Source organism: Miscanthus floridulus, chromosome 14 (assembly GCF_019320115.1).
Source record: "Miscanthus floridulus cultivar M001 chromosome 14, ASM1932011v1, whole genome shotgun sequence".
NCBI lineage: Eukaryota > Viridiplantae > Streptophyta > Magnoliopsida > Poales > Poaceae > Miscanthus > Miscanthus floridulus.
In genome coordinates, this window is record NC_089593.1 from 81,586,980 (window position 1) to 81,601,354 (window position 14,375).

At 41.4% G+C, this 14,375-nt stretch overlaps 1 protein-coding gene and 1 non-coding gene across 2 annotated transcripts; one reads left to right on the forward strand and one right to left on the reverse strand.

The window, feature by feature from the left end:
* Nucleotides 1-3,978: 3,978 nt before the first annotated feature.
* Nucleotides 3,979-4,087, reverse strand: LOC136506358 (small nucleolar RNA R71). The gene has a single exon (XR_010771567.1). It is a non-coding gene; the product is annotated as a small nucleolar RNA R71 (small nucleolar RNA).
* Nucleotides 4,088-11,681: 7,594 nt separating this feature from the next.
* Nucleotides 11,682-12,494, forward strand: LOC136503862 (ATP-dependent DNA helicase PIF1-like). Its single transcript, XM_066498806.1, has one exon. The coding sequence runs from the start codon at nucleotides 11,682-11,684 to the stop codon at nucleotides 12,492-12,494; it is 813 nt and encodes a 270-aa protein (XP_066354903.1).
* Nucleotides 12,495-14,375: the final 1,881 nt, after the last annotated feature.

Genomic DNA, 14,375 nt, shown 5'->3' on the forward strand with positions numbered 1-14,375 from the left:
CAGAGCTGTCATCAGAGGCTAGACATGCTAGAGACAGAGGCCAAGCAGGACGAGGCCATCAGGGCTTTGGCAGAGTCAGAGCTTATAGACTTGGAGGCACAGCCAGACGATGAGGACGAGGATGACTTGTCTGATAGCTTAGACGAGGACTACCAGCCTATTCCATGGATGCCCCCATGGGCTCACGATAGAGAGGCTAGTAGTTCTAGCTTAGGTCCACCTTAGCCACCGTAGACAGACCCTACTCTGATAGCGATACTTGACAGGATGCAGCAGGAGCGACACGTCAGGCATAGGCCATAGCTATAGCTCTCGCTCAGATGTTGACCCGACAGGACCAGGTCTAGCAGCAACAGTAGGTCATTCAGCAGCAACAGCTAGAGACTCAGTAGTAGCTTCTTGGCTTCAAGCAGCATGTCCTTACAGCTATAGGGATTGCTCCTTATCGGCCCACATTGCAGCTTGCTTTGATTGTTACTAGTACCCTAGTGACTCTAGCTATACAGCCTAGTGGGCTTTAGAGTCAGGGATAGACAGCTCCATAGTTGGCCTCACCCACCGAGCAAGTCTCAAAGTGGTTTGCTACACTAGGGACATAGGCTCAGAGCTTCACTCTGATTATCACCGAATTCACCCCTACTTAATCCGAGTGTGTTAGTGGCAGATACACCAGTCTCTAGGAGCTTGGCTGCCACTTTTAGAGAGATCATAGGTCACCCCACACCTCTAGAGCTTTAGGTGCCTATTACTACAGTAGCAACTCTAGTCACAGGGACAGCCGAGACTCCCCCATCTTCTATTGCTTCGTTAGAGCCGCCTTAGATAGTCACTCCTACACTTGAGGCTTCAGCGATAGAGACAGAGACAGTTGTGGCTCCACTTCCTACAAAGACAGCTTTAGAGCCATAGGGTCAGGCTACAGCTTTAGCTTCTACTTCTCCACTAGTCGACCTAGTTATTGAGACCGCAGGGTAGACCTAGACCGCTCCACTTCCCACTTCAGAGTCAGAGGGTCAGTCGCTAATTGCTCCTACTGGTCCGATAGTTCTGAGTCCAAAGTCAGATGATGATGCTACTTAGTTTCAGATCTCTCACCGTACCTCAGCGCCTGACTCATCTGCTCCTACCCCGCCGTCCGACCCTTAGGTTTTGGTGCTTGACGCCAAAGGGGGAGAGGGAGCGAGTATGTTAGATTTAGGGGGAGCATGTGAGATGGACTCATTCTTTTGTGTGAGATACTTCATGCATTCATGTTTACTTTCATACATTGTGTTATATATGTGATTATGAGACTCTTATGACATGTGTGCTCTCTACTTTGATATATATGTCATGTCACTTGCTTTTGCTCATTTGCATTGCTTCCGCGTTATACTCTGGTTTAACTGAGCTTTACTTTGTGTACTCGTGCTTCTTTCATATCTTGTGAGTACATCGTGTTGGCTTGGGTCATATAAGCATGCCTAACTCTCTTTTGTTCTTATTGTCAATTGCTTATATGAACTAAGCATGTTGAAAACCTCACCCATCACTTATACACATACTCGAGGTTGTGTTGTCATCAATCACCAAAAAAGGAGAGATTAAAAGCATATAGGCCCCTAGTTGGGTTTTGGTGATTAATGACGACACGAGATTACTTTGACTAACATGTTTTTTGTAGAGGAAATTTGAGTTAGGTCATGGTAATGGTAATTGTTTGGGAAATTATGGTTTTCATGCCCCTATCGATGGAAATCGTTTTAGTTTTCAAAGGATGGACAACAAGGTTAACGACAGACTAGTTCTAAGTGTTGTTTGGAGTTAGAGAGACACTTAGGTGCTATTTGGTTCGGACATTGGTAACGTGATCTATTTGCAGAGGGTAACTGATCCCATTGCATGTTGTTTGTTTTAGGCGCGGTGTAATTGGATCACGCCATTGTTCGATACAACCCTTCACAAAAGTAATACCGCTGCCATCACAACGTTATCCGATATCTGAGGTGAAGTGAATAAAGGAAATTATCGTTCGCTAACCTGGACACTGCGGCTTTGCTTGTTTGCATTCGTGGTCGTGAGGTGAATAAAGGAAGCACAAAATGACAAATGCATGCAATAGGCAAGCACGAAAGATGAATGCACTACTTCTTTTCTATTTATATTACCAGAGATATAACCAAACAAATCAAGGAAGTGCTTACCATGTTTATGTTACCATTGTTTATCCAATCCCTTTATGTTTGCATTTACTTATCTGAACCAAACAACACCTTATAGTAGTTTAGGACTTTGTATTTTCCTTTGGCTGTACTATTAAGAGGGGTATAGACTAGTAGCTAGACCTAGGTGAGTCTAATGGTTTAGGTGTGGTGCACACTTGTCAAACTTAGCACTAACTAGCTCAGGGACAGCCCAAAGATCGTCGGAAGTCAATTTCATTCATGAAGGATTTCAAATTTGATGTGATTAGAGGGTTAAATTAATGACCAGACGCTGGACCGGACTCGGTCAGGGTGAGTCCGGTTAGTTGTTGGCATGCACTACAGTGGTAGAAGGAATACCAGACACTGGCTCCTAATTAGAATTGAACGTGCAGGTGTGCACAACGATGAGTGCGCAGCACTCACAAGGGACCGGACGCTGAGAACGTTGTGACCTAACGCACTAGAGGCCACGTCTGGTCAACAACAGTAAGCATCCAGAGAAGGAAATTGCTAACCGGATGCATCAGATGGGTGGCGATCTAACACTAGATAGAGTTCGGTCTCTGTTATGGTCTGATGACTGTGCTGGCATCATGTAGCCGTTGGCTACTGACCGGACGCGTCCGGTCACTTTGACCTAAGCGTCCGGTCACCCCGAAAATGTTGAGTTGGACCCTAACGGGTATGTTTTGAAGCGGGGAGTCTAAATACTTCTCCCACTCATCCAATTTAGTTCTCTTGCCCATTTGTTTAGCTGAGAAACATCTTTGGAGTGCATGGGAGAGCAAGAGCCTAGTAGGGTGATTGAGATTTGAGAATCCAAGATTAAGGACCTCATTAGTGCATAGGGAGTAGTAAGTGTGCATCCACCTTTCTCATTAGGCTTATCTTGGTTAAGTGAGAGTTTGTGCTTGTTACTCTTGGTGATTGCCATCACCTAGATGGCTCGGTAGTGATTGAAAGTTTGGTGATTATCCGACGGAGCTTGTGGATGACCCAAGTCATTGTGTGAGCAGTTGTGGGTGATTCACCGCAATAGAGTGTCGAAGAATAAGCCTGTACAAAGAACTTGATCCTTGCGCGGATCAAGGGGGAGCTACACCCTTGCGTGGGTGCTCCAATGAGGACTAGTGGGGAGTGGCGACTCTCCGATACCTTAGAAAAATATCACCGCATTCCTCTCCCTCTCTTTACTTTGAGCATTTACTTTTGAGCAATTCAATTCATGTCTTTACATTCTTAGAATTGCTATGCTAGAGTAGGATTAGAACCTAGGGTGCAAAACTTTTGTGCGGTAGAAAAATAGAAACACTTCTAGGCACAAGGGGGTGAAGTGGGCTAAGTCTAGGGTTTAATTATTGACAGAAATTTAGAATTAGCCCAATTCACCCCTCCCCCTCTTGGGCATCTTGATCCTTTCAGAAGCCATGGCTAACAAGACTCTCTGTGAATTCTCTGCTCCAACTACGGCCAACATTTCATACTGGACCAACAGTCAATGTTGGAGACAATGGATTCGAGCTCAAGCCAGCCCTCATCAACATGGTGCAAGCAAGCCAGTTTTGTGGAAAGGCACATGAAGACGCGAGTGCACATCTCCAATACTTTCTGGAGATTTGTAGCACTTTCATAATCAAAGAAGTAACCCAAGATGCCATATTACTCTACCTCTTCCCATTCTCACTCTTGGGGAAGGCAAAGCAATGGTTCTACGCCAACAAAGATAGAAATACTACACGGGATAACTGCTCCACTGCCTTCCTAGCAAAGTTCTTTCCCACAGGCAAGACCAATTCTCTACGTGGGAGAATTTCAAGCTTTCAGCAACAACATGATGAATCTGTCCCTGAGGCATGGGAATGCTTTCAAGATTACATTGTGGAATGTCCTCATCATGGAATGGAGAATTGGCTACTCATGCAGACTTTCTACCATGGGGTGACCAACAGTACCCGTGAGACTATGGATGCTGCTGCTGGAGGTGTATTCCTGTCACTCACCATACCAGCTGCAGCAACTCTTGTGGAGAATATGGCCTCCAACCAAGGTTGGAATGAAGAACATCTTTAGACCCGCAAGAGAGCTGGAGGTATGCATCAACTCAAGGAGGTAGACATGATGTCTACCAAGATGGACCTACTGATGAAGAAGCTTGATGATCGAGCCAATGAGAAGCAAGAAGTAATACACATTCATGATTCCCACATAACATGTGAAGTATGTAGAAATACTGGGCATTCAGGGAACAGTTGTCTTGAAACCCAATAGGATGTGAACTTTGTCAACAACTACTACTTTTGTCCTCAATAGAATCAAGGATGGAACCAACAATAGAGATTGAATTACCAAGGTAACTATCAAGGTAATAATTTTAATAATTTCAATCAACCACCCTTGAGAAAATTAATTGCTGGCCAATCCAAACTTATGGAGGGATTATCTAGAAAGGTAGCTACCAATGATAAAATTCTAGAGAACATAAATAAGAGAATGGATAGCTTTGCTTCTGCCATTAAGAATCAGCATAGCTTTGATAAAATGATAGAATCACAAATAGCTCAGCTAGCAGTTGTTGTTCCTCCGTTCAACAAAGGTAAGATTCCGGGGCAACCAGAAGATCTAGAAATTGCAAATCTTATCGATATTCAGAACACAGCATATTATTATATACAACCATCGATGGGAAGGTGGATAGACTATACCTTGCCTAAAAAGAAAAGCGATCTAGGGAGACCTGTCATCCCCATTGCTATTGGACCTCACATTTTCCAAGAAGCTGTCTGTGACTTCGGAACAAGTGTCAACATCATGCCTAAGGTAATTTATGATCAAATTAATGGAGATACTTTGTTATACATAAATATGCGTTTGCAGCTTGCAGATCAGTCACTCTACTACTCCAAGGGAGTTCTTGAAGATGCCATTATTCAAGTGGGACAATCATATGTTCCCATAGACTTTGTGGTTTTGGAAATAGGTGGAGATGTAAGGGCACCCATTATTTTGGGCCAACCTTTCCTAAGCACCGCAAAAGCCATCATCTATGCGGATAGTGCCAAGATCTGCTTTACAATCAAGGATAGAAAGGAGAAGTTTTCTTTCAAGAACCATATCCTGCAATCTCCTGGACATCTGTAGATGCCATACCTGCCCGAAGAGACAATAGTGACCAAGAAGAAGAACAATAGGAGAAGGAGGAAGAACAAGGCCAGGAAGCCTAAAAAAGAATCAGTTAACATGATCAACACACTTCAATCAGAGTATGACCACCTCCTCATTTCACCATTCCTTGCTAAGAAGGATGACCTAGGCGTACCCACGATCGAGTGTACCATTGGACAAAGAATATTCCACAAGACCATCTACGACATTGGGTCGGGTGTCAATACATTGTCCAAGGTAACGTATGAATACTTATTCGGTGATGAACCTTTGTTCCCTACATATATGCAATTGCAGATGGTGGACCAATCAATCCAATTTCTAAAGGGAATAGAGAAAGATGTTATGGTAAGAATACATTATCAGTTTGCCCTTGCCGACTTCATGGTTCTAGACATGGGTGCAGAAGAAGATGATACACCTATTATATTAGGAAGACCGTTCTTCAACACCACCAACGCGATCATCTATGTTGGATCTAGACAAGTCCACTTCCAATTCCCTAGAGAAAAGGTACGCTATTATTTCAATAGTTATACCACTTATGAATAGCCCAAGAAGACCCGCTCTAGGAGGAGACATCGATCATCCCAACGTTAGAAGAATCAACATCCAAAGAATGAATGGAAAGAAGATGAAGAACCTGAAGAAGTTGTGAAAGATAAACCTACTCTGCCTAAGTTATGCCCATAGACCAAGCAGATATGGAAAGAGAAGCTAACATCACCATCAGAGACACCATCACAAGATGTGCAGCCATCTGGGTTTCCATCGTTGAGACCGGATGATGCACCCGAAGAGTAAAGAACTTTTCTCTAGTCAAGTCCTGTCCGGAGGACTTAAAAATCCAAACCCTGGCCGTGAGGTAACATCGGTAGTTATCCATATTTACTTTTTAGTATTGCATGAATTACTTTTCACTTTAGCATATTCATTTTTTAGCATTAGCATGCATTTAGAAAAGGAGGATAAAAAGTTTCATGACTGCATTACATCATTGCATCATAAAGCAAAAGCCCCATGTGAAAAAATTTCTCGATGTGTAAAAGCCTAAGGGACTATTCACTGTGGTGGCATAAAAAATAATAATAATATCATGCATGCATATTTTCTTTCTGCATTATATAAATAATAAAACCCAAAAAAATATTAAATATACATCCAGAACTTTGCCAATTAGAAAATCTGTCTAAACCTCTAAGGACAACAAATCTTTGAATGGCTGACCGCTAACCCCTTATCCTAATCTGTGTCATGAGTTTTGGTGTTCTTATTGGAGTATTTTGCAGGATGATCAAGAGTAAAGCCATCCATCGAAAGGATATTTTCCTGAACTGTCGCTACACTCGCTGCATGAGGAACACAACTTCTGGACGGATGAGAAAGACTTTTGCTGGTAGACTCACTCTAAGAAATACCAAGACAACATACAGCTTGTGAGAGGAGCATCCCCATATATCTAGCTAAGTATTCTTTCCCTTTTGGTTTTACTATTTTTAAGTTTGCTTCATATTTTTTTTAAAAATAAAAAGATGCATAACTAACTAAAAGCAAAATAAAAATTTATCTTAGCTAGTTATATATATATATATATGTGTGTGTGTGTGTGTGTGTGTGTGTGTGTGTGTGTGTGTGTGTGTATAAAGGTGTGATCTTAAATTTTGAAAACAAAATAAAAGGTGTGTTAAGTTTTCTTTAAGTTTGATTTTTAAGAACTAAATAAAATAAAAGGACTCTGAGAATAATCTCTTGCAATGGACATGATGAATAGTTGCTCTGACGTAATTCCTTTCAAGTTCCTAGTTTTCAGTCTTGAACTCTCTCGAGTTTTGGACACGACTATTTTGATATAAGAATTTACTCTGAACTTGAAACTCTGGGTAGCATATGCTTAATCTAAGTCTAGGTAATTGACGGATATGATATGAGAAGGTCTGACCTGTTGTTTATCTTATTCCACGTGACACTAAAGTTCTGGAGATTTATCTTTTAAAAAACATAAAAATCCTACATGATGAGTTCCTGTATGACAAAGCTTGAATTCCTACTAGAGCCATATATGATATTTAGATTAGTAAAATTTCCACTTATATATGCTGCTTGCATTGCATTGAGTTTAGTCCAGCTTTGTTGACCCTTATGAGAGGTTTGTCATGCTCCTAAAATCAAGATCACGTACACACCACCTAAATATGCACTACTCCTACACTAGGGGTAGGCGCAACAATATGCTTTTCCATCTAGATCCAACCAAAAATATTTTACTCCTACACTGGGGGTAAACAATAAATAAATGCTCCAAAGTTCTTGTTGCTATCTCTCAAAAGTTCTGTTGCAAAAAAGAAGCATGTGGATATGCAAAATTTATTCATAAAAATAGAAAGATGAGAAAAAAATGGACAAGTGTCCAAGATATTTAAAACAATGGGTACTTCGGTGTCCACCTGAAAAAAGAAAAAAAAGAAGAAAAGATGAATAAGATAGCTCATGTTTTCTTGCAAAGTTGTTTTCAAGTTTCAAAAGAGAGATATGTTTAAGGAGCATAGTAAAATTAGGTTAGTCACCAAATATATCCACCATACATCCACACACATGCACATCTTGATTTGATTGTATGACTCAACTCTCTTTGGATCTGAGGATTGACTTTACAATATATGTATTGCAAGTATGCTCTTTTATGTTTTTTCCACTCCTATGAGCTCCACATAAGCCTTAGTTGTAGAAAGAAAAAGGCATAACATCACTTTTGCCTTGGTGAGGATCCACGAATACTACATATATTGAGAGACTTGAGAGTGTCATACAAAGCAAGCTCTAAATTTTATTTTAAAAATCTATAAAAAAACTCTAGAATAATGGTTGAGCAAAGAACTTGAGACATAGTGTTTGACTTAATCATTTTGTCTTTCAATTGCTCAAGACCCAAGTGAAGGCTAAGAAGCCCCATGGTTGAAGGTAATATGGGTAAGTTTGAAAGTTAGATCGGTTTATTCCAATCAGAGGATAATTCTTGTTTGAATGCATGTGTACTCTTGAGGAGTGAAAGCATCGACGCAACTCCTGATCCATTTACTAAGTTTAACTTTGCGAAGGGACTAGCAAAGGTTAAGCTTGGGGGAGTTTGTTGATGGTAGTTAACAATCATTATAAACCATTAATATAACATGCATAAGGGCATAAATATAATCACCAACGAAGGTCTAGGGGTTTAAACTAACAAATTCCATGAGTTTTGGTGAATCTGTATTTTCTACAGGGTTTATCCAGAAAACCGTCAAGGTGGATCAAGATGTCAGATTTAATCATGCTTATCCATAGCGAAATAGACATCAGAAGGTTCCAGAAGGCTCAAGAGGACTCCACACCAAAGCAGAGGGGCAGAGGTTGCCAAGTGGGGCCAGTCGGCCCCACCTGTAGGCTACCCGACCCCCTAGACCCACATTTCAGCCCCTCCTTCAAATGTCGGTTCTCCACCGCCTCCTAGATTGCATCTACACCATCCTTTAAGTTGGTTTGATCCAAGGGCTTACATTGGATGCTTCGGGCTATATATACTAGCCCCAGCCACCCTCCAGGCATAACTTCAATCATCAAGTCATTTGAGAAGATAGAAACCCCAATCATCCTTAGAGCTCCAACATATTCTAGGGCAGCTAGTTAGGCTAGGTCTAGAGGGAGGCAAGCAGGCTTCTCTTGGATTCCCGATCTTGTCAAGAGCGTGGTTTGGTATAATCTTTGTACCCCCTCTCTTTTGTACCTCTATTATTTCTATATGCTAGTTATAATTGTTATGACAATATTAGTATTCATCTCATTCATGTTCTTCGTTATAGTGTTCAACATCTACTTTGATTATATACTTAGTATAGTTAGTTTATCATTATGTGTATGCATAAGTTCGTATAGCACTCACTCTAAAGTACACTGGGTGGGTGGTCGACATTGTGTAAGCGTGGTGCTTATACATTGTTTACCTACGGATACACCCTATATTCTGGGTCATGTGGTAGATCGTGGATGTGACACTTCCGTTGAGTCCTTTGTAGTCCACTCCCTGAATATTGGTGCAAGTAGGGTCCAGTTACGAAGGAAGAACAAGCTCTATTCTTAATCCTCCTTAGTAATATCCCTTATGTGTAGATATAAAGATAACCTTAGCCATGGCTACTAGGTGTAATTGCACTAATCAATGTATGCTTTGACTCATAATTAAGAATGACTTAGGAATTATTCTTCTAATATTCTACCTGACCATGCTGATCCCATAGAAAGGAGTACTCTAAGTGATTTATCATTATTGATGATCAATACTTATCATATATATATCTTATGCTATGACTTACCCCTGTTATAAGTAGAATATTGGTTATGGTTTACTTCTCCATCAATAGTATAAGTTATCAAACATGTCCATGCTAGACCTTCCCTGTGGTAAAAATATAAATAACAAAACATGTAATACTCCCGGATGAAGTGCTACAATGGTATAATTATTTGTGTGCTTGTAGATCCTCTTCATTCATATATTTATATATTCTTTCTAGTCACATAAATTAATAAAGAACTACTTAGTATTATTCTAGTAGTAATGCTATGTAGTACTAACAAGCATCTCTGGCATCATCACTAGGGATGACAACCTAGTAAAGTAATGTTAGAAGATATATGTTTATAATAGGTGGCTACTAAACAAGTGACAAGTTTATAAATACCAATACCGAGCTCCCAAACAAGAAGTATCCAGACTTGTATAAAATAGTTACAAAGCATATGATGCATGGCCCTTGTGGAGTACTTAATCGCAATTGTCCATGCACAAATGGTCGTGAATCATGCAAGAACCGTTACCCGCGACCTTTCTGTGATGCCACATTACAACACAAGGATTAATACCTAGTTTACAGACGGCGTGACGATGGTAGAAAAGAAAAAGTTCGCGGGCATGACCTTGACAATAGATGGGTCGTGCCTTACAACCCATACTTCCTACGTCTGTTCAATTGCCACATCAATGTTCAGGCATGTGGGAGCATCAAGGCTGTCAAGTATTTGTTTAAGTACATTTACAAGGGTTATGAACACGTGTCTGTGGCTGTGAGAGAGGTTGACAAGGAGGACAATGAAGGAAACATCGATGAAATCAAACAGTATAGGGATGCTAGATGGGTAACTCCACCAGAAGCCTTGTGGAGGATATATGGTTTTGATATAAGTGATAGGTCTCCTTTGGTGTTGTCCTTGCAACTCCATCTTCTTGACATGCACATGGTGTCATTTCACCAGCGTGAAGGTGTTCGACGAGTGCTTAATTGTCCAAGTGTTGAAAGGTCAATGCTTGCAACCTACTTCGAGAAGAACAACACATCTGAACATGATCGTGGTATATTGTATCGGGACTTTCCTGAGTACTATAAGTGGGACTCACAGGGAAAAGAATTGATTAGGAGGGCGCAAAAGAATCATTTAAGACACATTAGAAGAGTTGTATGTGCCAATCTGGTCGAAGGGGAGTGTTACTATCTTAGGGTGCTTCTAAACCACGTGGCTGGTGCAACCTCATTCACTGATGTAAGGACGGTTTCTGGTGAATTCCTACCAACTTTTCGTGAAGCTGCAGAAAGAAGGGGCCTCATTGAAGCGGACAACATGCTACACGAGGGCCTTGCTGAAGCTACTCTGTAGATGATGCCATATGCACTGCGAAGGCTCTTTGCAACAATCTTGGTATTTTGTGAGCCAAGTGATGTGTTAGAACTCTAGAAAAAGCACAAGGAGGCAACGTCAGAGGACTACTGGCGCAATAACCACTCCAGCTTCGCAGTGGAGCAGATGGTCCTCATATATTCGAAAGTTGTTAGAATCAATGAAGAAGGACATAAAGATGTACCCACTTCCTGATATCGATGACACATATGATCCATCTGGCGATATTCCTAGGAAGATTTTTGAGGAGGCTAGCGTTGAGGAAAGCGTTGATGACATGGCACTATTAAAGACCCTTAACAAGAGGCAGCAAGCTGCCTACAATGAGATTATGTCTGCTGTTGATAGCGATCATGGGGTTTGTTCTTTATGGATGGACCTGGCAACACCAAAAAGACATATCTATACAGGGCCCTGCTCGCTACTATATGTAGTCAGAACAAGATTGTCGTGGCAACATTAACATCTGGTGTTACTACCTCAATAATGCCTAGTGGCAGAACCACCCACTCGTGCTTCAAGATTCCCCTCACCCTCGATGATGAGGCCTTTTGCACCTTCACAAAATAGAGTGGTACCACTAATATGCTTTGGACCGCATCCCTTATTATTTGGGACGAGGTGACGATGATGAAGACGCAAGGTGTCGAGGCGCTAGACAACAGCCTCCGTGATATCATGGACCATCCTAACCTGCCGTTTAGGGGGAAGACTATGGTGTTTGGTGTAGATTTCAGGCAGGTTCTCCCAGTTGTTCGAAGAGGGCCAAGGGCTAAAATAGTTGGTGCCTCACTACGGATGTCGTACCTTTGGAATTCCATACGACATCTCAAACTGGTGCGCAACATGAGAGCAAAGAGTGACCCATGGTTTGCAGAATACTTGCTACGCATCTGGGGAGGCTCTGAGGAGGCTAATGGTGATGGTGAAATCGGCCTTCCTGATGATATATGCATACCACAGACTAGGAAAGATAGTGATCTTGATACATTAATTGACTGCATATTCCCTGTCCTCAATGCCAATATGTCAAAGAAGAGCTACATCACCTCACAAGCAATATTATCTCAGCAAAACAACTGGGTTGATATGATTAACATGAAGATGATAAGTCGTTTCCAAGGGGATGAGATGGTGTACCATAGCTTTGACAGTGCGGTGGATGATCCACACAACTACTACCCATCTAAGTTCCTCAACACTTTGACCCCCAACGGTCTCCCTCCACATGTATTAAAGCTCAAGATTGGGTGCCCGGTCATATTGCTAAGGAACATTGACCTTGCGGGTGGACTTTGCAATGGAACCAGGCTGGTTGTTCGAGGGTTCCCAAGAAATATTATCGATGCAGAAATTATGGTCGGAAACCATGCCGGAAAGCGAATATTCCTACCACGGATTCCGTTATGCCCCTCGGATGACGAGATGTTCCTATTCTAGTTCAAGAGGATGCAGTTTCCTATTAGACTCAGTTTTGCCATGACGATTAACAAGGCACGAGGGCAGACTCTCCCTAGTGCTAGTGTGTATTTGCCTGAACCGGTGTTCTCTCATGGTCAGTTGTATGTTGCGCTATCTAGAGCCACTGCCAGATCGAACATTAGGATTCTTGCCGTCCCACCCGGTGATAAGAAGGATAAGAAAAAAAGACCAAAATACATGGTACATACATGAAAAATATTGTCTACAAGGAGGTCCTAACTCTATGAAAAAGGTATTGTCTTCTATTTTGCATAACTATTATATTCTTACATTAGTGTCCTTTATTACTGACATTTTTTGTATCCATCTAAATTTCAGGTAATAGAGGAAGTTGAAAAGAAATGAGAGACAAGTAGTTATGACGTGTTGATATGTTATTGATTGGATGTATAGATTTTATATAATTGAAACCTGTTGATTATATAGTATTTCTAATATGTTTTTCTCTCATATGGTTAATATTATACCTATAAAAAGTTGTTAATGAGTGATGTTGGCTGCCGTCAAGAGGAAAACAGTGTACGCTAAAAATAGTGATCTCAATGATTTATCTTTGATTAACTTAGATGTTGACACGTTGGCCCCCGTTCGGCTTACCTTATAATCCGCACTATTCAGCTTGTTTTTTCAGCCGGAACAGTGTTTTTCTCTCACAACAATTCAGACAGGACAGTATTTTTCAGCCAATTCAGCCAAGTTTCAGCAAGCCGAACGGGGCCGTTATCTCATGAAAAAATTTGGTTCCTGTAGTAACGCACGGCACTCAACTAGTAGGAAAAAAAAAAGAAAATTCCGCTAGTTAAAACAGCTATAACCAAATATTCCGTTGGTTCAACCGGCGATATGTACTTGCCGCCGCTTCAATCACTGGCAGTAGTATAGTTTACAATTTTTTATTTAGAAAATATTTTTGCAAAAACGAACTTTAAAAATATAAATAGAAAATTTCATTCTCTTGGCACCCAAGGGGCCTTCGGGTGTGGCCGACCCACGGGCCGAGAGTGAGGCCTCGCTGGATCAGGCCGCTGGAGCTTGGGCTTATGCGCAGGATGGCTGGTGGAGGAAAGCCAGGGACCAGGAGCCAGAATTTGTTTCTGAGGATGCTTCGGGCGGGACCGGGAGCAAAAGACCAGATTCTGGAACCTTTGGCACGGAGGTTAACCATCGTGAGGAGCTTCGAGGCTTTCTGTTCAAAATTTTCCCATTCTCTCTGATTTTCTACAATCCAAATCACGGACGGCACCGACTGTTAGACCTAACCCCAGATAGAACAGAGGAGATTTGAAGTAGGAAAACCCTAGCCTTTACCCCATAAACTGTATTTACAGGAGAGATAGACAAAAGCCATCTTCCTCCCAGCCCATTTAGTTTCTTTTGGTTACTTTTGAAAGATAGACTTAACACAAGAGAGCTTCTTAACGCGAGAACATAGCCCTTGAAGATTACTCTTGCGTTCTCTGCTCTTTGGGCATAGAAGAGAGCCTTTTTCCATATGATGTTTGGATGCCACTTTGCCTCAGCTTGCTGGGCTATAACTGGAACTACCCTTCTCTGTGGAAATCATAATAGCAATGTCCTGGTCTATTTGGATAGTAAGAAATGACGCCTTCTTCCATAGCTTTCCTCCGTTAGTGAATCATTGTAAGACCATTTTTAGGCGTGAATTTGCTCTGGTTATTCTACGAGGAAAAGCAAAGTTTCACCCTCTCATTGATTTATATGGCTATAAGCTTAGGTGCAATTTCTTTCATCTTTTTTTTGTAACCTTTTTTGTTTCCTAAACTTTGTATGCAGTTTTACATCTTTTTTATAATAAATTCCAGTAGGAGGTCACACTCC

What these genes read in the sequence shown, in the direction of transcription:
- LOC136503862 (XM_066498806.1), top strand. Translation starts at nt 11,682, where the DNA reads ATGATGAAGACGCAAGGTGTCGAGGCGCTAGACAACAGCCTCCGTGAT.